This window comes from Dermochelys coriacea, chromosome 1, assembly GCF_009764565.3.
Source record: "Dermochelys coriacea isolate rDerCor1 chromosome 1, rDerCor1.pri.v4, whole genome shotgun sequence".
Taxonomy (NCBI): Eukaryota; Metazoa; Chordata; order Testudines; family Dermochelyidae; genus Dermochelys; species Dermochelys coriacea.
In genome coordinates this window covers 57,792,621-57,817,593 of record NC_050068.2, presented here as the reverse complement: position 1 = coordinate 57,817,593, position 24,973 = coordinate 57,792,621, and the positions used below count along the sequence as shown (strand labels likewise).

At 44.9% G+C, this 24,973-nt stretch overlaps 1 protein-coding gene across 4 annotated transcripts; it reads left to right on the top strand.

Moving 5' to 3' along the window:
• The first annotated feature begins 305 nt into the window (after window positions 1–305).
• On the top strand, window positions 306–24,676 carry CYSLTR2 (cysteinyl leukotriene receptor 2). 4 transcript variants are annotated; one of them, XR_006277731.1, is made up of 4 exons: window positions 7,235–7,372; window positions 7,496–7,679; window positions 8,638–8,712; window positions 10,176–12,869. XR_006277731.1 is itself a non-coding variant. In XM_043504517.1 (3 exons), exon 3 carries the CDS (start codon window positions 23,363–23,365, stop codon window positions 24,284–24,286), a length of 924 nt encoding a protein of 307 aa, XP_043360452.1. In that variant the 5' UTR covers window positions 306–318; window positions 14,910–15,099; window positions 23,322–23,362; the 3' UTR covers window positions 24,287–24,676. The 4 variants fall into 4 exon arrangements, 3 of the variants coding, with proteins under 3 accessions (XP_043360452.1, XP_038243258.1, XP_043360451.1); XM_043504517.1 differs by lacking the exons at window positions 7,235–7,372; window positions 7,496–7,679; window positions 8,638–8,712; window positions 10,176–12,869 and adding exons at window positions 306–318; window positions 14,910–15,099; window positions 23,322–24,676; XM_038387330.2 differs by lacking the exons at window positions 7,235–7,372; window positions 10,176–12,869 and adding an exon at window positions 23,322–24,676 and having other exon boundaries at window positions 7,540–7,679.
• The last annotated feature ends 297 nt before the right edge of the window (window positions 24,677–24,973 follow it).

Below are 24,973 nucleotides of genomic sequence, written 5' to 3'. Positions count from 1 at the left end.
CGGGAAAGGTACATGACGCTCACATCTTCAGGAACTCTGGTCTGTTTCAAAAGCTGCAGGAAGGGATTTTCTTCCCAGACCAGAAAATAACCATTGGGGATGTTGAAATGCCTATAGTAATTCTTGGGGACCCAGCCTACCCCTTTAATGCCATGGCTCATGAAGCCATACATAGGCAGCCTGGACAGTAGTCAGGAGCTGTTCAACTACAGGCTGAGCAAGTGCAGAATGGTGGCAGAATGTGCATTTGGACATTTAAAAGTGCACTGGCACAGTTTACTGACTCGGTTAGACCTCAGCAAAACCAATATTCCCATTGTTATTACTGCTTGCTGTGTTCTCCACAATATCTGTGAGAGTAAGGGGGAGACGTTTATGGTGGGTTGGGAGGTTGAGGCAAATCGTCTGGCTGCTGGTTACGCACAGCCAGACACCAGGGCGGTTAGAAGAGCACAGGAGGGCACGGTGCACATCGGAGAAGCTTTGGAAACCAGTTTCAGGAATGGCCAGGCTACGTTGTGAAATTTCTGTTTGTTTCTCCTTGATGAAACCCCCTGCTCCTTGGTTCACTCTACTTCCCTGTAAGCTAACCTCCCTTCGATCACCACTTGCAGAGGCAATAAAGTCATTGTTGCTTCACATTCATGCATTCTTTATTAATTCATCACACAAATAGGGGGATAATTACCAAGATAGACTGGGATGGGTGGTGAAGGAGAGAAGCACCAGGAGGGGTGGTGGAGGAAGGAAGGACAAGGCCACACAGCACTTTTAAAAGTTTAAAACTTATTGAATGCCAGGCTTCTGTTGCTTGGGTAATCCTCTGGGGTGGAGTGACTGGGTGACCGGAGGCCCCCCCACCGCATTCTTGAGTGTCTGTCTGGGTGAGGAGACTATGGAACTTGGGGAGGAGGGCGGTTGGTTACACAGGGACTGTAGCAGCGGCCTGTGCTCCTGCTGCCTTTCCTGCAGCTCAACCATACGCTGGAGAATATTAGTTTGATCCTCCAGCAGCCTCAACATTGAATTCTGCCTCCTCTCATCACGTTGCTGCCACCTTTCAGCTTCATCCCTCTCTTCAGCCCGCCACCTCTCCTCCCGGTCATTTTGTGCTTTCCTGCACTCTGACATTGTCTGCCTCCACGCATTCGTCTGTGCTTTGTCAGTGTGGGAGGACAGCATGAGCTCGGAGAACATTTCATCGCAAGTGCGTTATTTTTCACCTTCTAATCTTCACTAGCCTCTGGGAAGGAGAAGATCCTGTCATCCTCGAAACACATGCAGCTGGTGGAGAAAAAAAAAGGGACAGTGGTATTTAAAAAGACACATTTTATAGAACAATGGGTACACTTTTTCACGGTAAACCTTGCTGTTAACATTACATACATAGCACATGTGCTTTCGTTCCAAGGTCGCATTTTGCCTCTCCCCAGCGCGTGGCTAGCCCCTCCTCCCCTGCTCCCTTCCTGTGGCTAACAGCGGGGTCCCTTCTCTGCCTGGTGGGTCCCAGAGGCAGCCTTGGGTGGGTTCGAGGGGTACTGGCTCCAGGTCCAGGGTGAGAAACAGTTCCTGGCTGTCGGGAAAACCAGTTTCTCCGCTTGCTTGCTGTGAGCTATTTACAACCTCATCATCATCATCTTCTTTGTCCCCAAAACCTGCTTCCGTGTTGCCTCCATCTCCATTGAAGGAGTCAAACAACACGGCTGGGGTAGTGGTGGCTGAACCCCCTAAAATGGCATGTAGCTCCTCACAGAAGCAGCATGTTTTGGGCTCTGACTCGGAGCGACCGTTCGCTTCTCTGGTTTTCTGGTAGGCTTGCCTCAGCTCCTTAAGTTTCACGTGGCACTGCTTCGGGTCCCTGTTATGGCCTCTGTCCTTCATGCCCTGGGAGATTTTCACAAATGTTTTGGCATTTCGAAAACTGGAACGTAGTTCTGATAGCACGGATTCCTCTCCCCATACAGCGATCAGATCCTGTACCTCCCGTTTGGTCCATGCTGGAGCTCTTTTGCGATTCTGGGACTCCATCATGGTCACCTCTGCTGATGAGCTCTGCATGGTCACCTCTGCTGATAGCTCTGCATGGTCACCTGCAGCTTGCCACGCTGGCCAAACAGGAAATTGAAATTCAAAAGTTCGCGGGCCTTTTCCTGTCTACCTGGCCAGTGCGTCTGAGTTGAGAGTGCTGTCCAGAGCGGTCACAATGGAGCACTCTGTGATAGCTCCCAGAGGCCAATACCATCTAATTGTGTCCACAGTACCCCAAATTTGACCCAGCAAGGCCGATTTCAGCGCTAATCCCCTTGTCAGGGGTGGAGTAAGGAAATCGATTTTAAGAGCCCTTTAAGTCGGAAAAAAAGGGCTTTGTCATGTGGATGGGTGCAGGGTTAAATCGATTTAATGCTGCTAAATTCAACCTCAACTCCTAGTGTAGACCAGGGCTAACATACATACAAAATGGGAAATTACTGCCTAGGAAGGAGTACTGTGGAAAGGGATCTAGGGGTCATAGTGGATCACAAGCTAAATATGAGTCAAGAGTGTAACACTGTTGCAAAAAAAAGCAAACATCATTCTGGGATGGATTAACAGGAGTATTGTAAGCAAGACATGAGAAATAATTCTTCTGCTGTACTTTGCACTGATTAGGCCTCAATTGGAATATTGTGTCTAGTTCTGGTGCCATAATTCAGGAAAGATGTGCACAAATTGGAGAAAGTCTAGAGAAGAGCAACAAAAATGATTAAAGGTCTAGAAAACATGATCTATGAGGGAAGATTGAAAAAATTGAGTTTGTTTAGTCTGGAGAAGGGAAGACTGAGAGGGGACATGATAACAGTTTTCAAGTACATAAAAGATCATTACAAGGAGGAGGGAGAAAAATGGTTCTTCTTAACCTCTGAGGATATTACAAGAAGCAATGGGCTTAAATTGCACCAAGGGAGGATTAGGTTGGACATTAGGAAAAACTTCCTAACTGTCAGAGTGGTTAAGCACTGGAATAAATTGCCTAGGGAGGTTGTGAAATCTCCATCATTGGGGATTTTTAAGAGCAGGTTGAACAAACACCTGTCAGGGATGGTCTAGATAATACTTAATCCTGACTTGAGTGCAGGGGACTGGACTAGATGACCTCTTGAGGTCCCTCCCAGTTCTATGATTCTATATTGCTGCACATAACAAAATTCATGTGGAAGGGGTGGGGCTGAGGGATTCAGAGTGTAGGAGGGGGCTCAGGGCTGGGGTAGAGTGTTTGGGTGTGTGTGCGGGGGTGAGAGTTCTGGCTAGGCGTGGGCTCTGGGGTGTGGCCGGGATGAGCGGTTTGGGGTGCAGGCTGCCTTGGGTTACAGCAGGGAGAGAGGGGACCCCCCAGCTCTATCTCCCCGCGGCAGCTCCAGGATTGGGGCTGGGGGAGAGGCATGCCTCTTCCTCAGCAGGTCCGGGTTGGGGGCAGGGGAGGGGCACCTCTCCCCACCGCCGCAGCCACGCAGCTTAGAGGGAACATAGCTTATCGCTCCATTTCAGCGTCAGGGAGCTCAGGTCAGTCCAATTGGCATGTGAGGCGTTCTACCCTACATTGCGAAAACAACACTCTCAATCCTCATGGACAATACATCGGCCATGCACTACATCAATAGACAGGGAGGGGCTCATTCTCCACCCCCACGTCGAGAAGCAGTCCATCTATAGGAATCTGCATTGCATACTCGATCGAGATCGAGGCCTCATACCTGCCAGGGGTGCAGAAGCAGCTTACAGGTCGGCTCAGCTGGTCCTTCTCGACTCATCATGAGTGGTCCCTACGCTTGAATGTCGTGATGAACATCTTCCACAGATGGGGCTTTTCCCGCATACATCTGTTCACCACACGGTTCAACAGGAAGTGCCAGTAGTTCTGCTCCCTGAGTGGTCACAGCCCTGGCTCCATGACAGATGCCTTTCTGCTAAAGTGGTCTCATCACCTGTTCTACATCTTTCCTCCCATCCCACTAATCCACAAGGTGCTGACAAAGATCAAGATCAATACTTTAATAAAATATGTGTACTGCTTTCCCTCTCTATTTACATGTATGTAGATGTATAAAGTATGTTTCGTCATTGGACAACAACCTGTGAGATTTAGAATGTCCATCTACCCACTTCCTTGTCACTAGGCAACCTTAACAGTTGTTTAGTTTTAGAATGATATTTATCGGTGAACATAAGTGTTGAGCAACATTGACTGGGAAAATAAAGAGAATGTAATAAAAAAGAGAGGGGTATGTGAGTAATGGGTAAACCAGTTTTGTTAATGTCCAATGAGGGCTGTGAAATCAGTGTTCCAAGTGAATGCCACTTTGTGACAGTGGCACAGTGAATTTGGGTCTACAAAGGGGTCTTTGTATGGGAAGGCTCGGAGGCCATGTTTCAGTTATTGGCCATTGCATAGGGGATTGTGGCTGCAAAGGAGTTGTTGATATTTCTGATAAAAATGTTGTTAGGGATTCTTGCCTGGTCTGGTATGTTGTAAAAGGCAGCAAAGGAGGATAAGGGTGGAAAGATGGCTGTTTGGCTATTGGTTTAAAGATTTATTTGGAGAACCAGACCAGCAGGATATTATCACTGTTCAGGTTGAACCTTTGAAATATGGTAAGCACAAACCACAAAACTTTGTGGGTAGGTGAATTACTGAGAATCCACGTACAAGTGTCAATATGTATAAGCGTGTGAAGTTCCCACCCTGTTGTTCTAATATCCTGGAATTGACAGGCTATGATTCACTGCATACAATATATACAAGAAGTAGAGCTGGCCTACTAGTTAGCAGTGCCTACACATGCACTGCCTCTAGGAAATAGCTTAGATTTCCTGTTAGATCTCACAGAATCTGTGTATTAGTCATCTTCTTGATTTGCAGTTGTTACTACAGCCCTAACCAGAATTGAAGGGGTACATTCCAAACCCATTCAATGAACATAAGAAGGGGAAAACATACCATATATTAAAACTCTTATTGCCCATCTTGTGAAGACAAACTTTTATCTTTACATACAGGTGACTGCGCTATTACTTTATTTACAATGCATAATAGTAACCCATGATAATATTGTGCTAATATTAGCTTTGTAGGAGAAAATAACTTCTAAAACCAAACAGCAGGGAACAACTGCTTATCTACTTAAGTTTATCTGAGTAAAAGCAAGTTATTATACAAACAATATGTCACAGGTGATAGTGTGAGTGTGTAACAATAATAATACATTTGAATGGCAGATATTTTACCAAGTTTATCATAGAAAATAGTGGTTGCAGTATTAGATAATGCAATTATTTAAAATACATAATGCAGATATAAAGGCAAGTTGGTACTAAGATGTTAGGTGCCTCTGAAATAGATAGGTAGAAGAAAATTTTAAAAGGATAGGCAAGAAAAAAGATAGAATTTTAATAAAAATACCTGTCATATTGCCATGATTGCTGGTGTTACAGACTGATATGCTTTTAATTAGTTAAACATGTTCTTTTTTATAAGGATCAGTTTTTGAGACAATCTTATTTAAGCTGTGATATAAAGCCCACTGAAGTTAATGGGACTCTTTCCATGGACTTCAATGAGCTTTAGAAGAGGGCCGTAAAGAGTGTTTGAAATATAAAAAGACAGATAGGCAATTTGTTCAGTGTTAAGGATCTGATTATGCTACAGAAAGCTACACTCTCAGCCGCTGTTGACTGTAATGGCTTTTAGAGGTTACCAGTACCATGGAGGGTCTATGTTGCAAAACAGTTGTACTTCTAAAGTTGTATTTTCACTCACTCATAACTTCCTGTAAAATTTTCCTTTTGGTTTGAATTTATTCTACATTTGGGCTCTTCAGAAGCTGATGAATTTTTTTGAAAGTTTGAGGAAAATCATCTCCAACCCTTTCTGCATTCTGCAAAGCTGAAAAAAATGGCACACTTTCCTCTGTATATTATTATTGTAATACTTTCCAGCACCCTTTAGTTAACTCAAATTAGAGACAGCTGAACTTTGAAATTTGTCATGTAAACTGGTTATTTTGGACTGCATACACAACTAAATTTAATAAACAACTGGAAGGATAATCAGATTATGATTTATCAGTTGTTAATAATGCTTCTGAGCATGCTCAGTAGGTATCCACTAAGACTGATTTATTTCTAAGCACAGCTGAAGAAGCCACTTGCCCACATTTGTGACAGCACAATGCATATATTCTCTCTGACTGGCATAACAGGGCTGATGCTCACACGTGCTGCTCACACAATTTAATTGAGGGAGATTCTAAGGTTTAGTCTACACAAGCTTTTGTAGCAGTATGAGTTGTGGTTAGGAGTGTGATTTTTTTTTTAACTGAAATATTTATATTAATACATCCCCAGTGTGTGTGAAGTGATACTGGTATAAACATGCCGTATACAAGTATAACGATTCCCATTCAGGAAGGAGAATAAATTATACTGATAAAAGGCAACTTTATACTGGTATAACTGCATCCTTACTAGGGATTTACTAATATAACTCTTCTGGTTGAAAAGACAAGTCACAGAGGGGCGATTGTATCACCTTCAATAGCATGAAAGCTATAGAGGAGGTAAAAAGAAAGTGGACACAGATTCACAATGTAAACTATCTAGGCAGCAGAGATATGGTGTAATGAAGACATCCTCCAAAAATGCACATTAAAATAAAATTTGATCAAATAAAAAAAAATTCAGTTTGTTGAGTTTGTGGGTTTTACAGCAGTTTTGTCGGTCAATTCCAGTGTTTTAACCACTATAGACCCAATTCACAGCTGCCCTGCACCTTGTATAGTTATTTAGAAGGTAGAGTTGGTAACATTTGAACATACTTTGCACTGATAGTCTGAATAACTACACAAGAGGCCTGATTCTCACTTATTCCATTCCTGCACTTGTGGCTTTAACTCAGGTTTCCATTCTCTGTACTCTGGGGTGTGGCAGATAGCCACCTCCTCCACTGCTGCCAATTGCTGGGCTGTTGGCTACTGAGTTAAGAAGGCTGCGTGAAAAGACAACTGCCGGGTAGGCTGAGAACTCATGAGGGGAGTTTCTTAGCAGCAGATTGGTAGGAAGCTGCACAAGGAGCTTGCCTTCCCCTGAGAGAGTACTGGCAGAGGTAGTCCTGGGAAAGGACTGTGGACAGGTGGAGATAGAAAGCAGCCCAGGGAAGCAACAAGGAATTGTAAGGAGCAGGTTTTAGCTTCTTAAACACAGAATCCCTGGATTCTGCCAGAAGAGAAGGCAGGAGTGTGTTCTCCTACCTGCCTAAGAAAAAGAGATATGAAAGCCTCTCTGAGGAAAAGGGGGCAAGGACTATAAAACTCAGTTTGGGACTGATGACCTGATATAGGTTTCAGAGTAGCAGCCGCGTTAGTCTGTATTCGCAAAAAGAAAAGGAGTACTTGTGGCACCTGAGAGACTAACAAATTTATTAGAGCATAAGCTTTCGTGAGCTACAGCTCACCTGATATAGGGTCACTGATCTTTTGCCCTGTGGGATTATTCTTTATTACCTGAGGAAGGGTGAGATTATAAATGACCTGGCTGGCGTTGTGAGAAGAAGCTGACTGTCACAGGGACAGACTGCTGGCTGGTGAGGGAAACTGAGGTGGAGTCATTGCAACACCATGCCTGGCCATGAGAGGACATGTTGGCAGGTAAGTGACCTGTGACATGGGACCATGAAGGAGCCTGCCCAACCCCTGGAGTGACTAGGGTTACCAGTTTTGGTTGGACGTTAGTGTTGCCAACTGTAGCTGAAGCTATCTGGGAGATTCCCCCCCCCAACATGACATAATGTCATTTTCTTAAAATATCCTATTAAAAGCTCCCGGATTGCTTTTTATATACAGCACTGAGATTTAAAAGGAGCCTAACCTAGAGTTAGGTGCTCATCTCTCATTGAAATGCAATGGAAATAGGGCACCCCACTCCTTATGGCACCTTTGATAATGCCAGACTAGAACTGTAAGCCGAGTTAGATGACACAGTGCCAGTGGCAACAGGCCAGCTACATTAGGGCTCTCAGTATTGCTGACACTATTGGAGTTCATCCCATTCAGTCAAAAGTCAAAAGATTTGAAAACTTTCCCTAATATAGACTGGACTAAAATATTCATTTACATTACCAGAGAACTGTTTATAATTACTCCAATCTAATGACAGGTTTCAGAGTAGCAGCCGTGCTAGTCTGTATTCGCAAAAAGAAAAGGAGTACTTGTGGCACCTTAGAGACTAACACATTTATTTGAGCATAAGCTTTCGTGAGCTACAGCATCCAATGAAGTGAGCTGTAGCTCACAAAAGCTTATGCTCAAATAAATTTGTTAGTCTCTAAGATGCCACAAGTACTCCTTTTCTTTTTGCCAATCTAATATTTCAGACATGTTTGATTACTGAAAGCCCATATTTAGAAATGTGAGTGACTGTGAGTTGCTCAACCACAGAGCTTTTTTTAGCACTTTGTGTTAAAAATGAGATGGAATGCAATGTGAGAACAAATCCCAGTTCTTGAATTGACAAAATATCCTTAAGAAAATAAAAGCTGTGCTAGTATGCTTACATCCTCTTTCTTGCTATTGGTTTTGTGTAATTGTTTTTGTTCACCCTCACTAGCAAGCTGCAAGTTTTGGATAGCTAAAAGCAGAAGGAAGTGTCTTACTGAATTAACTGAAAGGAACAAGAACTGAGGTAGGACAAAGTTAGATTTTTATATACTTTAATAACTTTAGTCTTTTCCTTAAAAGTAGATCAAGACTATTCAAAATAAGAGTAGGAGGAATTTTAGTTATCACCCGTTTCTTGCATGAAGTTTTGTAGTTGCTAGAAAAATTAAGCATCTACTCAATTCATGTATGTTAAAGCTAATCTAGGGTGTTTTCCTTGAGAAGGGATATCCATGTAAGATTTTGTAACTAAAAATATTTTGGAAGATGAAAGATAATAAACTAATGGCAGAGTTGACAAAGTGAATTTCCTTTGCTTTGTACTAGTAGCCAACAGCAGATTTTGTCAACTGTAATCTTTTGAAGGGTGGAGATTTTGTTTTTGTGTGTATAGGCACATGTGTGGGAAGAGTGAATAAAATGTCATGCATGTCTTGACAAATGTCCAGTTTAATTCAGTACAATGTTAATTACAAATGAAATATAAATGAGTAATGTTTTCGTAGTTCTGATCCTGAAAACATACGTAGTATTCCAGTGAATGATGACTTGGTTGGCTGTTTAATGTTATTACATTGGGTTTTCTGACAATGCAATGACTAATGCAAGTTATAGAACATTAATTAGGCTACGTCTACACGGCACACCTTACAACTGTGCAGCTGTGCTGACATAGCCGTGCCATTGTAAGGTACACAATGTAGCCGCTTTTTGTCGGCAGGAGAGAGCTCTCCCACTGATGAAGCGCTGTTCACACGAGCACTTTTTGTTGTTAAAACTTTTGTCATTCAGGGGGGTGGGTTTTTTTTTCCACATAGCCTAAGTAGTTGGCATTGCTATTCTGATAGTTCTGAGAACTCACACGAGAGCACATCCTATTCAGACAAAATATATTTTAGCTAAACAGATCATCTGTACTTCATATTTCATGTTGAGAAATTCATTTACAATGTGTACATTGTACTTCTGAAAAATTGAGCTCATGATCCTACTTTGTAAGCAGCTCCCATTGACTTGAGTTGGAATTGTGGGTGCTCTGCACCTCTGAAAATCAGACCAGAAAACTTTATATTTACACATGTAATATGCATACCACTGTAACATACCCTATTCAGGAGTGTTCATTTCTATTAAAACATGGTGTGAAGTTATTTTCTATTTAGTTCAGAAGTCTTAATATTGAATAGGGGCTTGTGAATGGCTGAAGTCTGGGAAAGAATTGTTTTAGTTTCTTTGCCTAATTTGTGTGTGTGGTGAGTGGGATCTGTCATTGTTCTGTTTAGGCTAATTCTGGTCTCACTAACATCAGTTTAAATCAGGAATAACCACTAAAGCTAGTTGAAAGTATTTTGGTGAAACATATTTTCATGGGGGAAAAAAAAGCAATTTAGAGAACCCTGTAATTTTGCAAAATTGTGATTATTTTACCAAAATCTTTTGACAGAAAATCTTGGTTTGTTTTTATTTCAAATTTATGGTTTAATTCAGGGTTTTCCTGTAGCCTGTAACATGTTGACTGGCTGAGAGTACACTGGTACAATTTAGCCACTTACCCATCATGACTGAGGGTTTGTTCATGGCTGTGTCTCCAAGCAGAGAGAGCAGACTGGTTCCCTTTGCATCAGTGGCTTTTTGGGAGGATTCCCCAGCACAGCAGGTTACAGGTACTCTTTTTCTCTGAGCCCTATACCTGTGGTGGCTCTACTGCTGTATGATGGAGTAATTATTGATTGCACGTCACCCCCAGAAAGCCAGGCTGCCTTTCCCTGTCCCCCCTGATTTGTAAGATGAAAGAGGGACTGTATGCAGCAGTTTTCTGTCCCCATAAAGAGAGAGGATTTTTTTCTGATCCTGCTGAGCAGTCTGAGAGTTGTTAGTGGATCTGGGAGATGTCCGCTTATAGTTTGCAAAGCCGTGTCTTCCATTGAACACTTCAGGGTGTGAAAAAGAAAGCAATCTTTCAGAAGTGGTATGCAGCATGAAGAGCTGCAGATGGTGGTAGGGGAACCAGAAAACCACACTTTGCCTGTGGCAGACAACTCTGAAGAGGACTATTTCCATGGGGCACAGTCAACCACTCTGGGTGCAGGAGGAGATAGTGAGGAGGAGAATGGTGCATCTCCAGTTAGTCCAGCACCACATGAGGCTAAGCCTCAGCTGCAGGGCACTGGCCAGAGACCATCAGCATCCTCTGAAACCTTGTCCACTATGCTGCTTCTGGAATGGATGTGGTTGATGCTGGTACTCACACTCCCAGGTGGGAGGAAAGTCACTGCCTCTATCTCTGCTGAGCATGGTTTTGATGGGAACTCTAAGGGGAAGGCGGTGCTCCCACGCTGCATTTCTCTCAGCAGCAAAAGTCACCGCCATCTACAATCCTCTACCCCCGTGCCCCCTGACAGCACCGGTGTCATTTGCTAACTCCTGAAAATGGAGGATGAGTCTGGGTATGACCCCAAAAGGATGGGGATATCAGGGACGGTTAAAATCCATCAAGAACAATCACAGAGTGCACATGATGGAACCAGTTAGCCCAGAGCTTACAGAAAAGCAAACAGCAACTCCAGAGCAGAGGCTGACTGTGACACCACCAATGTTTTCCATGACTTTGTCAGCCAAGTCCAGCAGCAGATTGTATTCACAGGGGGCAAAAACATGAATGCAACCGCCCTGTGACTGTGAAACCTGACCACAGTGAGCAAGGATGCTGGCTGTGGACATTCTTCCTTTCTCCCACGTGGAGGGAGACGGCTTCAGACACTTTGTGGCTGCAGCTGCCCCCAGGTGGCAGATCCCTAGCTGCACTTCCTGGCATAAAAGGAAGTGCCAGATCTGTGTGCTGCTATGAAAAGTACAGAATGGTGTAGCCTAGGTGGGCAAGTGCAGCAGAACACTGACATATGGACCAGTAGTCAGACAACTTCCTAAATGGCTGTTATGGCCCACTGGGTGAGCAGCAGTAGCAGGAAGACAAACAGCAGCACTGGCACATGTACCCTCACTCGACAGCATGCCATGCTTTGGATGTCTGGATTTGAAAAACAGCACACCTTCTGGAACATCTTGGATGCACTGTGCTGTCATGGGCGGCGTGTGAACTGCTGGTTCGGGGAGGCGAGCCCCACCCCTTCCCCTTCTGCATCCCCCAGTGCAAACCCCCCAGCTTTTGGCTCCCTCCCCATGTTAGTATCCCCAGTCCCCAAACGCCGGGAGGGCAGGTGGCGTGGCCCCAGCCCGAGCCAGGGCCACAGCACAGGGGGGAAGAGCCACGGAGTGGGAAGCAGCTGGAAAAGACACTGGAGGTGGAGCATAGGCGGGGCCACAGTTGGTTGTTTGGGGAGGCTCAGCCTCCCCCAGACTATGATCCCGCTGCCCATGTGTGCTCTCATAGAGGGGTGGCTAAGGCCCCTCCAGCTTCTTTGCTGTGACTGTGGCAATGAACTACGGAGTAAATTATGTGGTGTAGGATGGTGACTTCCAGCATGTCCCTTGCCTCACTTGTTGCTTCAATCTGATAGAGGGAATTTCTGGAGGAGGGATGCAGAGTTGCAGGCACTCTCTCAGTGGCTAGTAAGCTATGTGGTCACTTCAGACAGTCCTCTGAAGTACGCCACAACCTTTAAAGACTAGCAGGAGTCACTAAAACTGTCATCCCCCCAGTTGGAACACTCCCTTTTACATGCTGGAACAGTTCTACGGGCAGCCTGCAAGCATTCTGCGTCCATAAAGTTGAGGCAAGGGTAACCCACACACCTCCTGGGTGTGGTGCTCTGTCCCCTCTAAAGGCACTGAGACCACTTAGAGATGAATGAACCTGCTACAGTCTTAGCTAAGGGCCATGTGGCTTTTAGCTCATGCAGTAGAGGCTCATGTATTTAGCTCAGAAGTCCCAGTTTCAATCCCAACAACCGGGGTCTGTCAGTGTTACACAAGCACAGACACACACTTATCTCCATTTGTCACCATCCTACTGGCTGCTCAGGAAGAAGCTAGCTGACATCCTATGGCACACTGACATCACAACTAGTTAGTGAGGATGACACAAGAATCAGCCAAGTAATTCCCTCGCTGTGTCTGCTGTGGGGAGAGAACTGAGATGCACACAGATCTACTTCCAGGAATGGGACGACATCACTGGTGAATCACCAGTGCAGGTCATGCTGACTACTCTTCTAGGAAATTATCATCTTTGGTTTTACAAAACTTAGATCATGCCAAACCAACCTGATCTCCTCCTTTGAGAAAGTAACAGATTTTTTAGACAAAGGAAACGCAGTGGATCTAATTTACCTAGATTTCAGTAAGGCGTTTGATACAGTGCCATATGGGGAATTATTAGTTAAATTGGAAAAGAGGGGGATCAATATGAAAATTGAAAGATGGATAAGGAATTGGTTAAAGGAGAGACTACAGCGGGTATACTGAAAAGTGAACTGTCAGGCTGGAGGGAGGTTACCAGTGGAGTTCCTCAGGGATTGGTTTTGGGACCAATCTTATTTAATCTTTTTATTATTGACCTTGGCACAAAAAATGGGAGTGTGCTATAAAGTTTGCAGATGATACAAAGCTGGGAGGTATTGCCAATTTAGAGAAGGACAGGGATATCATACAGGAGGATTTGGATGATCTTGTAAACAGGAGTAATAGGATGAAATTTAATAGTGAGAAGTGTAAGGTCATGCATTTAGGGATTAATAACAAGAATTTTAGTTATAAGCTGGGGACGCATCAATGAGAAGTAACAGAGGAGGAGAAGGACCTTGGAGTATTGGTTGACCACAGGATGACTATGAGCCGCCAATGTGATATGGCTGTGAAAAAAGCTAATGCGGTCTTGGGATGCATCAGGAGAGGTATTTCCAGTAGAGATAAGGTGTTCAGTGCCTTGTATAACGGTACTGTCAGACCTCATCTGGAATACCGTGTGCAGTTCTGGTCTCCCATGTTTAAGAAGGATAATTCAAACTGGAACAGGTACAGAGAAGGGCTACAAGGATGATCCGAGGAATGGAAAACCTGTCTTATGAAGGGAGACTCAAGGAGCTTGGCTTGTTTAGCCTAACCAAAAGAAGGCTGAGGGGAGATATGATTGCTCTCTCTAAATATATCAGAGGGATAAATACCAGGGAGGGAGAGGAATTATTTAAGCTCAATACCAATGTGGACACAAGAACAAATGGATATAAACTGGCCATCGGGAAGTTTAGACTTGAAATTAGATGAAGGTTTCTAACCTCAGAGGAGTGAAGTTCTGGAACAGCCTTCCAAGGGAAGCAGTGGGGGCAAAAGACCTATCTGGCTTCAAGATTAAACTTGATAAGTTTATGGAGGAGATGATATGATGGGATAACTTGATTTTGGCAATTAATTGATCTTTAACTATTCATGGTAAATAGGCCCAATGGTCTGTGATGGGATATTTGATGGGGTGGGATCTGAGTTACTACAGAGAATTCTTTCCTGGATATCTGGCTGGTGAATCTTGCCTACATGCTCAGGCTGATGGCCATATTTGGGGTCAGGAAGGAATTTTCCTCCAGGGCAGATTGGAAGAGGCCCTGGTTTTTCGCCTTCCTCTGTAGCATGAGGCACAGGTCACTTGCTGGTGGATTCTCTGCACCTTGAAGTCTTTAAACCATGATTTGAGGACTTCAGTAGCTCAGACATAGGTGAGAAGTTTCTTGCGGGAGTGGGTGGGTGAGATTCTGTGGCCTGCATTGTGCAGGAGGTCAGACTAGATGATCATAATGGTCCCTTCTGATCTTAATATCTATGAATCTATGAATCTTCAAGGCATCAGGGAAGAGTGCTGCTGGGTGATAAAATATCTAAACCCCCTGATTCAGGGGTTCCTTCCTGTGAGCAGAGAATGAGGAGGAAAGAATATGGCATTTGAAAAAGAGACTGATGGAGATAGCTAAAGTTTGGATCAGTTCTACTATACCTGTAAGTGAGCCCACAAATCAATACTAGAAGTTATGCTGTTTGCTGGAATGGCTACGTTGATGCGTTTCTATAACTTAACTCTAGCATGAGGATAGGTTATTGACTTACTGCCCAAGCCCCAGTGTGGAGGGCCAGTGGACTGCTTGTCTGCACTTTACCCTTTGATTTTCTGGTTTCAGTAACCCTCCCAGGAGCCGAAACTCCCACGGGCATAGCTCTGTGTTATTGGAGCACACAAACCTTCCCAACGTCCGCAGGGAAAGGAGTAAAAGTTAGGGATGATAGTTATGGAAAACACTATCCTAAACAAAACAACATTTGTTAGGAAATGAGTAAATGACTCCAGAACAGTGACTTTAGAATATCTTTGAGTGCATAGCAAAGAAGTTCTCAAGGGCACCCACACCCCAACACTCAAGGCAGAAGGCTGAGGAATTGCATAGCATGATGGTGCCTCCTATAACATGCGTGTGTGTTTGGGGGGGCCCAGCACTGGGCAGTGGTGTTATGGCCCTGCTCCCCAAGTAACAACACCGTAACAAAGCTAATAACTAATGGATAAAGGTTTGAGAGCCCCTTTATTTCCCTTCCTCATTCCGTGGGTCTGAAGGCAGGTTGGCCCTGGACTCTAAGGCTGCAGCATGGTCCAGAATCAGAGTGAGGGTCCCAGCCTGCCACGGGAAGAACTCCTTCTCCAGCTGGGCATGGAGGTGATCTTGGGCATCTTCTGCCTGCTTCTGTGCCACAGCGGCCCAGTCTGACCTCAGACTAGAACTGCTGCCAGTCCCAAGCTGCATTGGAGAGCAGCTCAGCCACGTGCTCCCTTGCTGCTTGCAGGCCCAGCCATGCCCAGTCCCACTCCTCCAAAACAGGAGCCAGGTGAGGAGTGTGGGCTACACAAGCAAAGGAGCTGGTGCTGGGGCAGTGGCCCAACTCTGGTGCAGAACAGGATGAGGTTAGCAGCAATGGGTGGGAGGGGGTTGGGTTTCACCCCCAGCACCTCCTAGGCGCTGCCACCTCAGATGGGACTTAGGGTGTCTGTGTGTTTGCGTCAGGGAAGCCTGGCTGTTTAAAAATAGCCAGAGCCTCGCGAACCAGCTGAGCGGCAGCGAACCAGCGGAGCAGCGGGGACAGCAGAGCAGCTCACAGCAGGAGTTTGCCTGGGAGTTCGCCTGGAGTGAGCCCAGTGAGGCTTACATCTTGCCAATGTCTCTGAGGAAGCTCATAGTAGGTAGGTGATATGGAAGGGGGGGGTTCAGCTGTTGTGACCTGCACTGGATGTGCCATGTTTGTCTTTCTTCCACAGGACAGAAGCGACTTTGTCTGTACAAAGTGCAAGCTGGTCTCCATATTGGAAGAGAAGATTGAAGGTCTGGAGCAACAGGTAACGACCCTGCGTTGTATACGAGAGACTGAGGATTTTCTGGACCAAACTCAGGATAGCCTTCTAGGGGCACAAAGCTCTAAAGATATAGAGCAGGTTGAACAGAGGAGCCAAGAGGCCAGTGAAGAAGCTTGGCAACATGTGACCTCCAGAAGAGGTAAGCGGAATGTCCGGGTTCCAGTAACACAGACACAGGTAACTAACCGCTTTCATGTTCTCTCCACAGGTACCAATGCGGAGAGTGGACCAGATGATAGGTCTGGGGGGAGAAAGCAGAAGGAGACTCCGCTGGTTGGGAGGCATGAGATGCGATGTCCTGAGGTTGGGGGTTCCACGACCACCACTCCCAAGAGGAGAAGGCGGGTGGTGGTGGTCGGGGACTCTCTCCTCCGGGGGACTGAGTCATCTATCTGCCGCCCTGACCGGGAAAACCGAGAAGTCTGCTGCTTGCCAGGGGCTAAGATTCGTGATGTGACGGAGAGACTGCCGAGACTCATCAAGCCCTCGGATCGCTACCCCTTCCTGCTTCTCCACGTGGGCACCAATGATACTGCCAAGAATGACCTTGAGCGGATCACTGCGGACTACGTGGCTCTGGGAAGAAGGATAAAGGAGTTGGAGGCGCAAGTGGTGTTCTCGTCCATCCTCCCCGTGGAAGGAAAAGGCCTGGGTAGGGACCGTCGAATCGTGGAGGTCAACGAATGGCTACGCAGGTGGTGTCGGAGAGAAGGCTTTGGATTCTTTGACCATGGGATGGTGTTCCATGAAGGAGGAGTGCTGGGCAGAGACGGGCTCCATCTTACGAAGAGAGGGAAGAACATCTTTGCCAGCAGGCTGGCTAACCTAGTGAGGAGGGCTTTAAACTAGGTTCACCGGGGGAAGGAGACCAAAGCCCTGAGGTAAGTGGGAAAGCGGGATACCGGGAGGAAGCACAGGCAGGAATGTCTGTGAGGGGAGGGCTCCTGCCTCATACTGGGAATGAGGGACGATCAACAGGTTATCTCAAGTGCTTATATACAAATGCACAAAGCCTTGGAAACAAGCAGGGAGAACTGGAGGTCCTGGTGATGTCAAGGAATTATGACGTGATTGGAATAACAGAGACTTGGTGGGATAACTCACATGACTGGAGTACAGTCATGGATGGTTATAAACTGTTCAGGAAGGACAGGCAGGGCAGAAAAGGTGGGGGAGTAGCACTGTATGTAAGGGAGCAGTATGACTGCTCAGAGCTCCGGTACGAAACTGTGGAAAAACCTGAGTGTCTCTGGATTAAGTTTAGAAGTGTGTGCAACAAGAGTGATGTCATGGTGGGAGTCTGCTATAGACCACCGGACCAGGGGGATGAGGTGGATGAGGCTTTCTTCCGGCAACTCACGGAAGCTACTAGATCGCATGCCCTGATTCTCATGGGTGACTTTAATTTTCCTGATATCTGCTGGGAGAGCAATACAGCGGTGCATAGACAATCCAGGAAGTTTTTGGAAAGCGTAGGGGACAATTTCCTGGTGCAAGTGCTAGGGGAGCCAACTAGGGGGAGCGCTTTTCTTGACCTGCTGCTCACAAACCGGGTAGAATTAGTGGGGGAAGCAAAAGTGGATGGGAATCTGGGAGGCAGTGACCATGAGTTGGTTGAGTTCAGGATCCTGACGCAGGGAAGAAAGGTAAGCAGCAGGATACGGACCCTGGACTTCAGGAAAGCAGACTTTGACTCCCTCAGGGAACAGATGGCCAGGATCCCCTGGGGGACTAACATGAAAGGGAAGGGAGTCCAGGAGAGCTGGCTGTATTTCAAGGAATCCCTGTTGAGGTTACAGGGACAAACCATCCCGATGAGTCGAAAGAATAGTAAATATGGCAGGCGACCAGCTTGGCTTAATGGTGAAATCCTAGCGGATCTTAAACATAAAAAAGAAGCTTACAAGAAGTGGAAGGTTGGACATATGACCAGGGAAGAGTATAAAAATATTGCTCGGGCATGTAGGAAAGATATCAGGAGGGCCAAATCGCACCTGGAGCTGCAGCTAGCAAGAGATGTCAAGAGTAACAAGAAGGGTTTCTTCAGGTATGTTGGCAACAAGAAGAAAGCCAAGGAAAGTGTGGGCCCCTTACTGAATGAGGGAGGCAAGCTAGTGACAGAGGATGTGGAAAAAGCTAATGTACTCAATGCTTTTTTTGCCTCTGTTTTCACTAACAAGGTCAGCTCCCAGACTGCTGTGCTGGGCATCACAAAATGGGGAAGAGATGGCCAGCCCTCTGTAGAGATAGAGGTGGTTAGGGACTATTTAGAAAAGCTGGACGTGCACAAGTCCATGGGGCCGGACGAATTGCATCCGAGAGTGCTGAGGGAATTGGCGGCTGTGATTGCAGAGCCCTTGGCCATTATCTTTGAAAACTCGTGGCGAACGGGGGAAGTCCCGGATGACTGGAAAAAGGCTAATGTAGTGCCCATCTTTAAAAAAGGGAAGAAGGAAGATCCTGGGAACTACAGGCCGGTCAGCCTCACCTCAGTCCCTGGAAAAATCATGGAGCAGGTCCTCAAAGAATCAATCCTGAAGCACTTAGAGGAGAGGAAAGTGATCAGGAACAGTCAGCATGGATTCACCAAGGGAAGGTCATGCCTGACTAATCTAATCGCCTTTTATGATGAGATTACTGGTTCTGTGGATGAAGGGAAAGCAGTGGATGTATTGTTTCTTGACTTTAGCAAAGCTTTTGACACGGTCTGCCACAGCATTCTTGTCAGCAAGTTAAGGAAGTATGGGCTGGATGAATGCACTATAAGGTGGGTAGAAAGCTGGCTAGATTGTCGGGCTCAACGGGTAGTGATCAATGGCTCCATGTCTAGTTGGCAGCCGGTGTCAAGTGGAGTGCCCCAGGGGTCGGTCCTGGGGCCCGTTTTGTTCAATATCTTCATAAATGATCTGGAGGATGGTGTGGATTGCACTCTCAGCAAATTTGCGGATGATACTAAACTGGGAGGAGTGGTAGATACGCTGGAGGGGAGGGATAGGATACAGAAGGACCTAGACAAATTGGAAGATTGGGCCAAAAGAAATCTAATGAGGTTCAATAAGGATAAGTGCAGGGTCCTGCACTTAGGATGGAAGAATCCAATGCACCGCTACAGACTAGGGACCGAATGGCTCGGCAGCAGTTCTGCGGAAAAGGACCTAGGGGTGACAGTGGACGAGAAGCTGGATATGAGTCAGCAGTGTGCCCTTGTTGCCAAGAAGGCCAATGGCATTTTGGGATGTATAAGTAGGGGCATAGCGAGCAGATCGAGGGACGTGATCGTTCCCCTCTATTCGACACTGGTGAGGCCTCATCTGGAGTACTGTGTCCAGTTTTGGGCCCCACACTACAAGAAGGATGTGGATAAATTGGAAAGAGTACAGCGAAGGGCAACAAAAATGATTAGGGGTCTAGAGCACATGACTTATGAGGAGAGGCTGAGGGAGCTGGGATTGTTTAGTCTGCAGAAGAGAAGAATGAGGGGGGATTTGATAGCTGCTTTCAACTACCTGAAAGGGGGTTTCAAAGAGGATGGCTCTAGACTGTTCTCAATGGTAGCAGATGACAGAACGAGGAGTAATGGTCTCAAGTTGCAATGGGGGAGGTTTAGATTGGATATTAGGAAAAACTTTTTCACTAAGAGGGTGGTGAAACACTGGAATGCGTTACCTAGGGAGGTGGTAGAATCTCCTTCCTTAGAGGTTTTTAAGGTCAGGCTTGACAAAGCCCTGGCTAGGATGATTTAACTGGGACTTGGTCCTGCTTTGAGCAGGGGGTTGGACTAGATGACCTTCTGGGGTCCCTTCCAACCCTGATATTCTATGATTCTATGACTACAAAGCTTTGGTCCCTGATTTCCTCTCCTAGTGCACCAAGGAATCACTGTCATAGTGGTGACAAACAGCCACATGCAGTTGCCCTGAACACCATGAAATGTAAGATTTTTAAAAAATGCTATGACAGTGAAATTTACCAAAATGGATCGTGAATTTGGTAGGGCCCTACCCATCATTGCTTTATGTATGTGAAAGATTTTTAAAGACAGCTCCTTCTCTCTTCCCTTTCCTGCGTGAAATGACTAATTAAATATCAAAATAACCACTAGGGCACTTCCTGTTACAGGTCAAAATGTTTTGGTATTTCCATTCTGCAAGAAACTTTGGGTTTTTGCCCCAATTCAGAACAAAACTTCAAGGTTTATTTATTTATTGTGGAAAAGAAATGCCATTTTTCAGCCAACTCTAATAACTATGATGAAACCAAGTGAGTTATATTGATGTGACCATGGCAGAATCAGGATCTATATTTTTAATGACTTTTCAAGGTTCCTAGAGCCTTGTATAGGCATTTTTATGCATTTAAGTCTAAAGAATTTAAAAAGCAAATAAGAGAGGTCCCTGTGTAGAAGGCGCACAACCACCAGCAGTGCTGCCTAGTGGTCAGGTGGTGGTTGGCAGAACATCTCCCCATTAAGTACATTCCTGTCCTTCAGAACCCTTGTCCCAAGAGTTTCCAGACTTCCCCTATAGCCCAGGGGCTTTGAGAGCTGGGTCCTTGAACAGCCAATCTTTTCCAGCTGGCCTCTCACCAGAGGTGAAGGCTCTTCTTTTTGTATTGTCCACTCAGAGTGGGTAGGGGAACCCAGGTCCACCTTCTTCACTGTGCTCCAGTCCTGGGCACAGTGGTGGGCAGCTTGTGGTGCCAAACCACTGCCCCTCCTCCCCAGACCACTTCCTACCCCAGTCTCCTTCAGCTTCTCAGAGTAAATCATTCAATCAAGGTTCTGACCCTCACACTCCATCCCCTGCTTCTTCTTCTTTGGGTGTGCACAGGGCCACTTTGTCAGGTCCTGGGCAATGAGCTCCTGGGTAGTACTTTCCTCTCAGATCAGCCATCCACTCCCTACCTCTGAACTGGTCTGCTTTCCTTTTTAAAGCCATGCCTCCAGCTTGTGTGTGGGCCCAGAGCTGATTCTTAAACCCTTGCTCTCCAGTGTTGGATTTGTATATCCCATAACACCCCCATATTTATTTCAGAAATGCTTTAGTGATATGACTGTGAATTCATCCAGAGTTTCATCCGATGAAGTGAGCTGTAGCTCACGAAAGCTTATGCTCAAATAAATTTGTTAGTCTCTAAGGTGCCACAAGTATTCCTTTTCTTTTTGCGAATACAGACTAACACGGCTGCTACTCTGAAACCTAGAGTTTACAGAGTTTACTGGGATTATTAAGGGCCCGGTTCAGCTCTCATTGAAGTCAATGGAATGACTTCAGTGAGAATTGGACTGAGACCTAAGGAAGGAGAATGTCCCATAATGTGCATAAACCCTAATCTGCACTAATATTTGTCTCTGAGGCTTTCTTTGACACTTAAAAAGATCAGATAATTAGGTGAGCCTGAGTGCAGAATCACTGCCAGCTCCTACAAGCTGGTTCCGTTATTATAGACAATTATCTAGTATCCTAAAAGCCAGCTGGCACAGGAGGGATCAGCAATGCAAACAAGTCTTTGTGGTCGGGGGGCTAAAATTGTCCAGACTTGGTACCTGCCCAAAGATGACTATTTTGGGAGATGCTGAGCAAAAATACTTCAGCCATCTCAAATACGAAAGGATGAAGTGACCCATTTCCCCATGACTGATCAACCAACCAAAATATCCTGTAGCTTTTATTTATTTAAAAACACTGCTGTAGTGCCAAATCAGCTGGGGAGAGGAAGCTGAAATGTAGTAGGGAAATAGCCCTTAGTGAGAAACTGTTCCAGTGAACGCTGATTTTTATTTGATTGGATTATGACCTATTAAAAAAATCACTCTGCACATGTACAATACAAATCCTAATGAGAAAATTCTATTGAACTGCGAAGTGTGCAGCTATGGACAGCCACTCTGTTCACATGTGAGTGGCTGGTTTATGGCAGCTGAGCACTTAATTCTTTGGAGAAATGAATGAGGCAAGGGCGTCATGTTCACATTAAGACAATGAAAAATACAGAATAAAGATATATCAGTAACAGAAGGAGGGAAGGGAAGGAGGCATAAAATCAAGAGAAACTTTTAAAATGATTTAACATGATTTGACAGCAAAATTTCAGTTATTAAAAATACACAAGTTTTGGATACATCGCATAAAAACGAGGCTGGCCATGTTTTACTGGAATTCCTATAGCTAGAACACATACCTCTGCTCACGAGAGGGAAGAAGTGGTAAAATATAAGGGACTACATAAAAGTTAGTACAGAAACTGGTTGACAAACTTCAAGTGAAATATGTTCCTGTTGGAAAATGGGATTTTGTCAATTTTCCATGGGGGAAAAATATCAACCTCAGCATAATCTTCTATCAGAAAAATCTCTATGTAAAACACTTGGGTTTGGGCTAACCCATTATCCACTTGAGCTGATGTTACACCTTCTAGGAGTTGTAGTTCCGGCTCCCTCATGTTCTGAATCTTCGATAGGGACCATGCTCCCTGGCAAGACTGCATCTTCCATTATGCACGCAGTCCTTGTCCCTGTGGTTGAATCACTGCAGGGTATCTTGTGAGTCTCCCTGCCATAGCAGGAGATTGTGGTGCATTGTGGAAGTAAGCTTCATAGCAGAGAATGGAGCCATGACAGACTTGGAATGGCAAAGCCTATTAAACACCATGGCAGTAAAAGTGAACACAGAGATTAACATCAACCCAAAAAAAGTATTTTGAGATTTAAAAATAGAATTGTTTTGGAACTTTTCATGCCACAGAAAAGTTTCAATATTGACTTTTGCTTTTGTCCTGAATTGGAGTGAAATCTCCAAATATCAGAATTTCCCGTGGGATGGAAATTCCATTTTTGATCAGCTCTAGTTATTACCAATGTTGCATTTGCCAGTCTGACTCAAGATCTCCCATCCACAAAATGACCAGTGATAACTTGCTTAGTTTGCATGATCAAAGAAGAGCACAAGATCAAGTGCTGCAGCTGTAGGCACTGCACTCACCTTTGGAAGACTGAAACCTTGAAGCTTTTACTTGAAACTTTTTAGCTTTTATATTGCCAGGCAGTATGCACTACCCATAAACTGCAATAACAACTATACTTAGCATATATAGCACTTCACATTTTGAAGTTCAATACAAACATTAACTGATCTATATTCACTGGGGCATGGTGAATAGTTATTAATTTAACTAGCTTTTATTTTTCCACTGCTATTTACAGCTTTTAACTTTCGGTCAAATGGTTACAATGCTGAACTTGAGAGATGACACGGTATACATTTCGTAACAGCTTTTTTTATTTTCAGGAAGTCCGAAGACCTCACACTTGATTGAGTTAGTTTCAGAGATGAGCCAAATTGGCAGCTTCAACAACACGTCAAACTCGGACAGCGATACTGTTGTTGACTTCAAGTATGCTGTTTATCCCACAACATATCTCACAATATTTGCCTTGAGTGTCTTTGGAAATGGCCTTTCCCTATATGTTTTCCTGAAGCTTTACAAGAAAAAGACTTTAGTAAATATTTTCATGATGAACTTGGCTATTTCAGACCTCCTGTTTGTTTGGACTTTACCCTTCCGGGCCAGCTACTACCTGATGAACTCTGATTGGATATTTGGGGATATATTTTGCAGGATTGTGTCTTATAGCTTGTATGTCAATATGTATTGCAGCATTTATTTTCTAACTGTGCTGAGCATTGTTCGTTTTGTGGCTATTGTTCATCCTTTCAAACATTTGAAACTAATCACTGTCAAGTATTCTAGAATCATATGTGCGGTGATATGGGGTTTTGTGATGACAGCTAGCAGTGCGCTGCTGTTCAGTGGAAACACCAGCCAGAAGTACCCAAAAAAGTGCCTAGATCTCCAAAGAGAAAGCATACAGAAACTGCTCATGATGAACTATGTTGTCCTGATAGTGGGCTTCATCCTCCCATTTTGCACAATAATTTTCTGCTATGTGCTTGTGATCAAAGCTTTGCTTAAGCCCAGGGCTCCAAAAGCAAAGATAAGAGCCTCTCATAAGAAGGCAGTGTCAACGACCATCATCACTTTATTCATGTTTCTGCTTTGTTTCCTGCCATATCACATACTAAGAACAGTCTACTTGCTGAAAAGCAATGACGACAACTTGAGCAAGTTGCTGACCGAAGGGGCAGTCATCACTCATTGCCTTGCTGCAGTGAATAGTTGCCTAGATCCTGTACTCTATTACTTTGCTGGAGAAAACTTCAAAGAGAGACTCAAAAGTATATATAAAAGGTAGCGGATGAAGAATCAAATGGACATGCCTTATTGGGAGTATTTTTTAGTGATCAAATCCAGGGACTGGAGGTTGAAAGATCATGGGTCTTTTAATCTATGCCACTGACTTGTCATGTGACCTGGGGTGACTCACGTAACTCTGTGCCTCTATTTCCCTATCTGTAAAGTGGGGCTATATAGAGTGGATAGTATCTCAGAACACCTTGTGAATTTTCTTCACAAACGGTTGTAAAGGGGTTCAAGATCCCACCCTGAGACCATGCCTATTTCTCTTCCACCTAGTAAAAACCAGCCAAACAGAGGCTTTTGTCCTTAAGAAGCCCTCTACTCCAGAGGACTTCATTTATTGGTAACACAAACTGACAAAATAAACCTTTAATTTTGGGAAACAGCCTGGGTCTCTAGTTTTGTCATCTCCAAACTCTTGCTTTTCTCTCCCCAAAAGCACCCACAAGCCCCTTACATTCTGGATCCACCTGTCCCTCAAAACTGGGATTACTGATCTCTCCCTCAGAGTTGCCTCTCCGTTGGCTACTCCAACCCCCAGCGCATAGTCCAAATGCTTTTCAATACCCTGCTCCCTCCCTAGGCATTACCTTTAATTTCAGGCCTCTTCTCTTAATAACACCTCTTTTATTTTTTTTTTCTTTCTCATCCAGGGAGCATCCTTAGACTGCTCAGACATCCT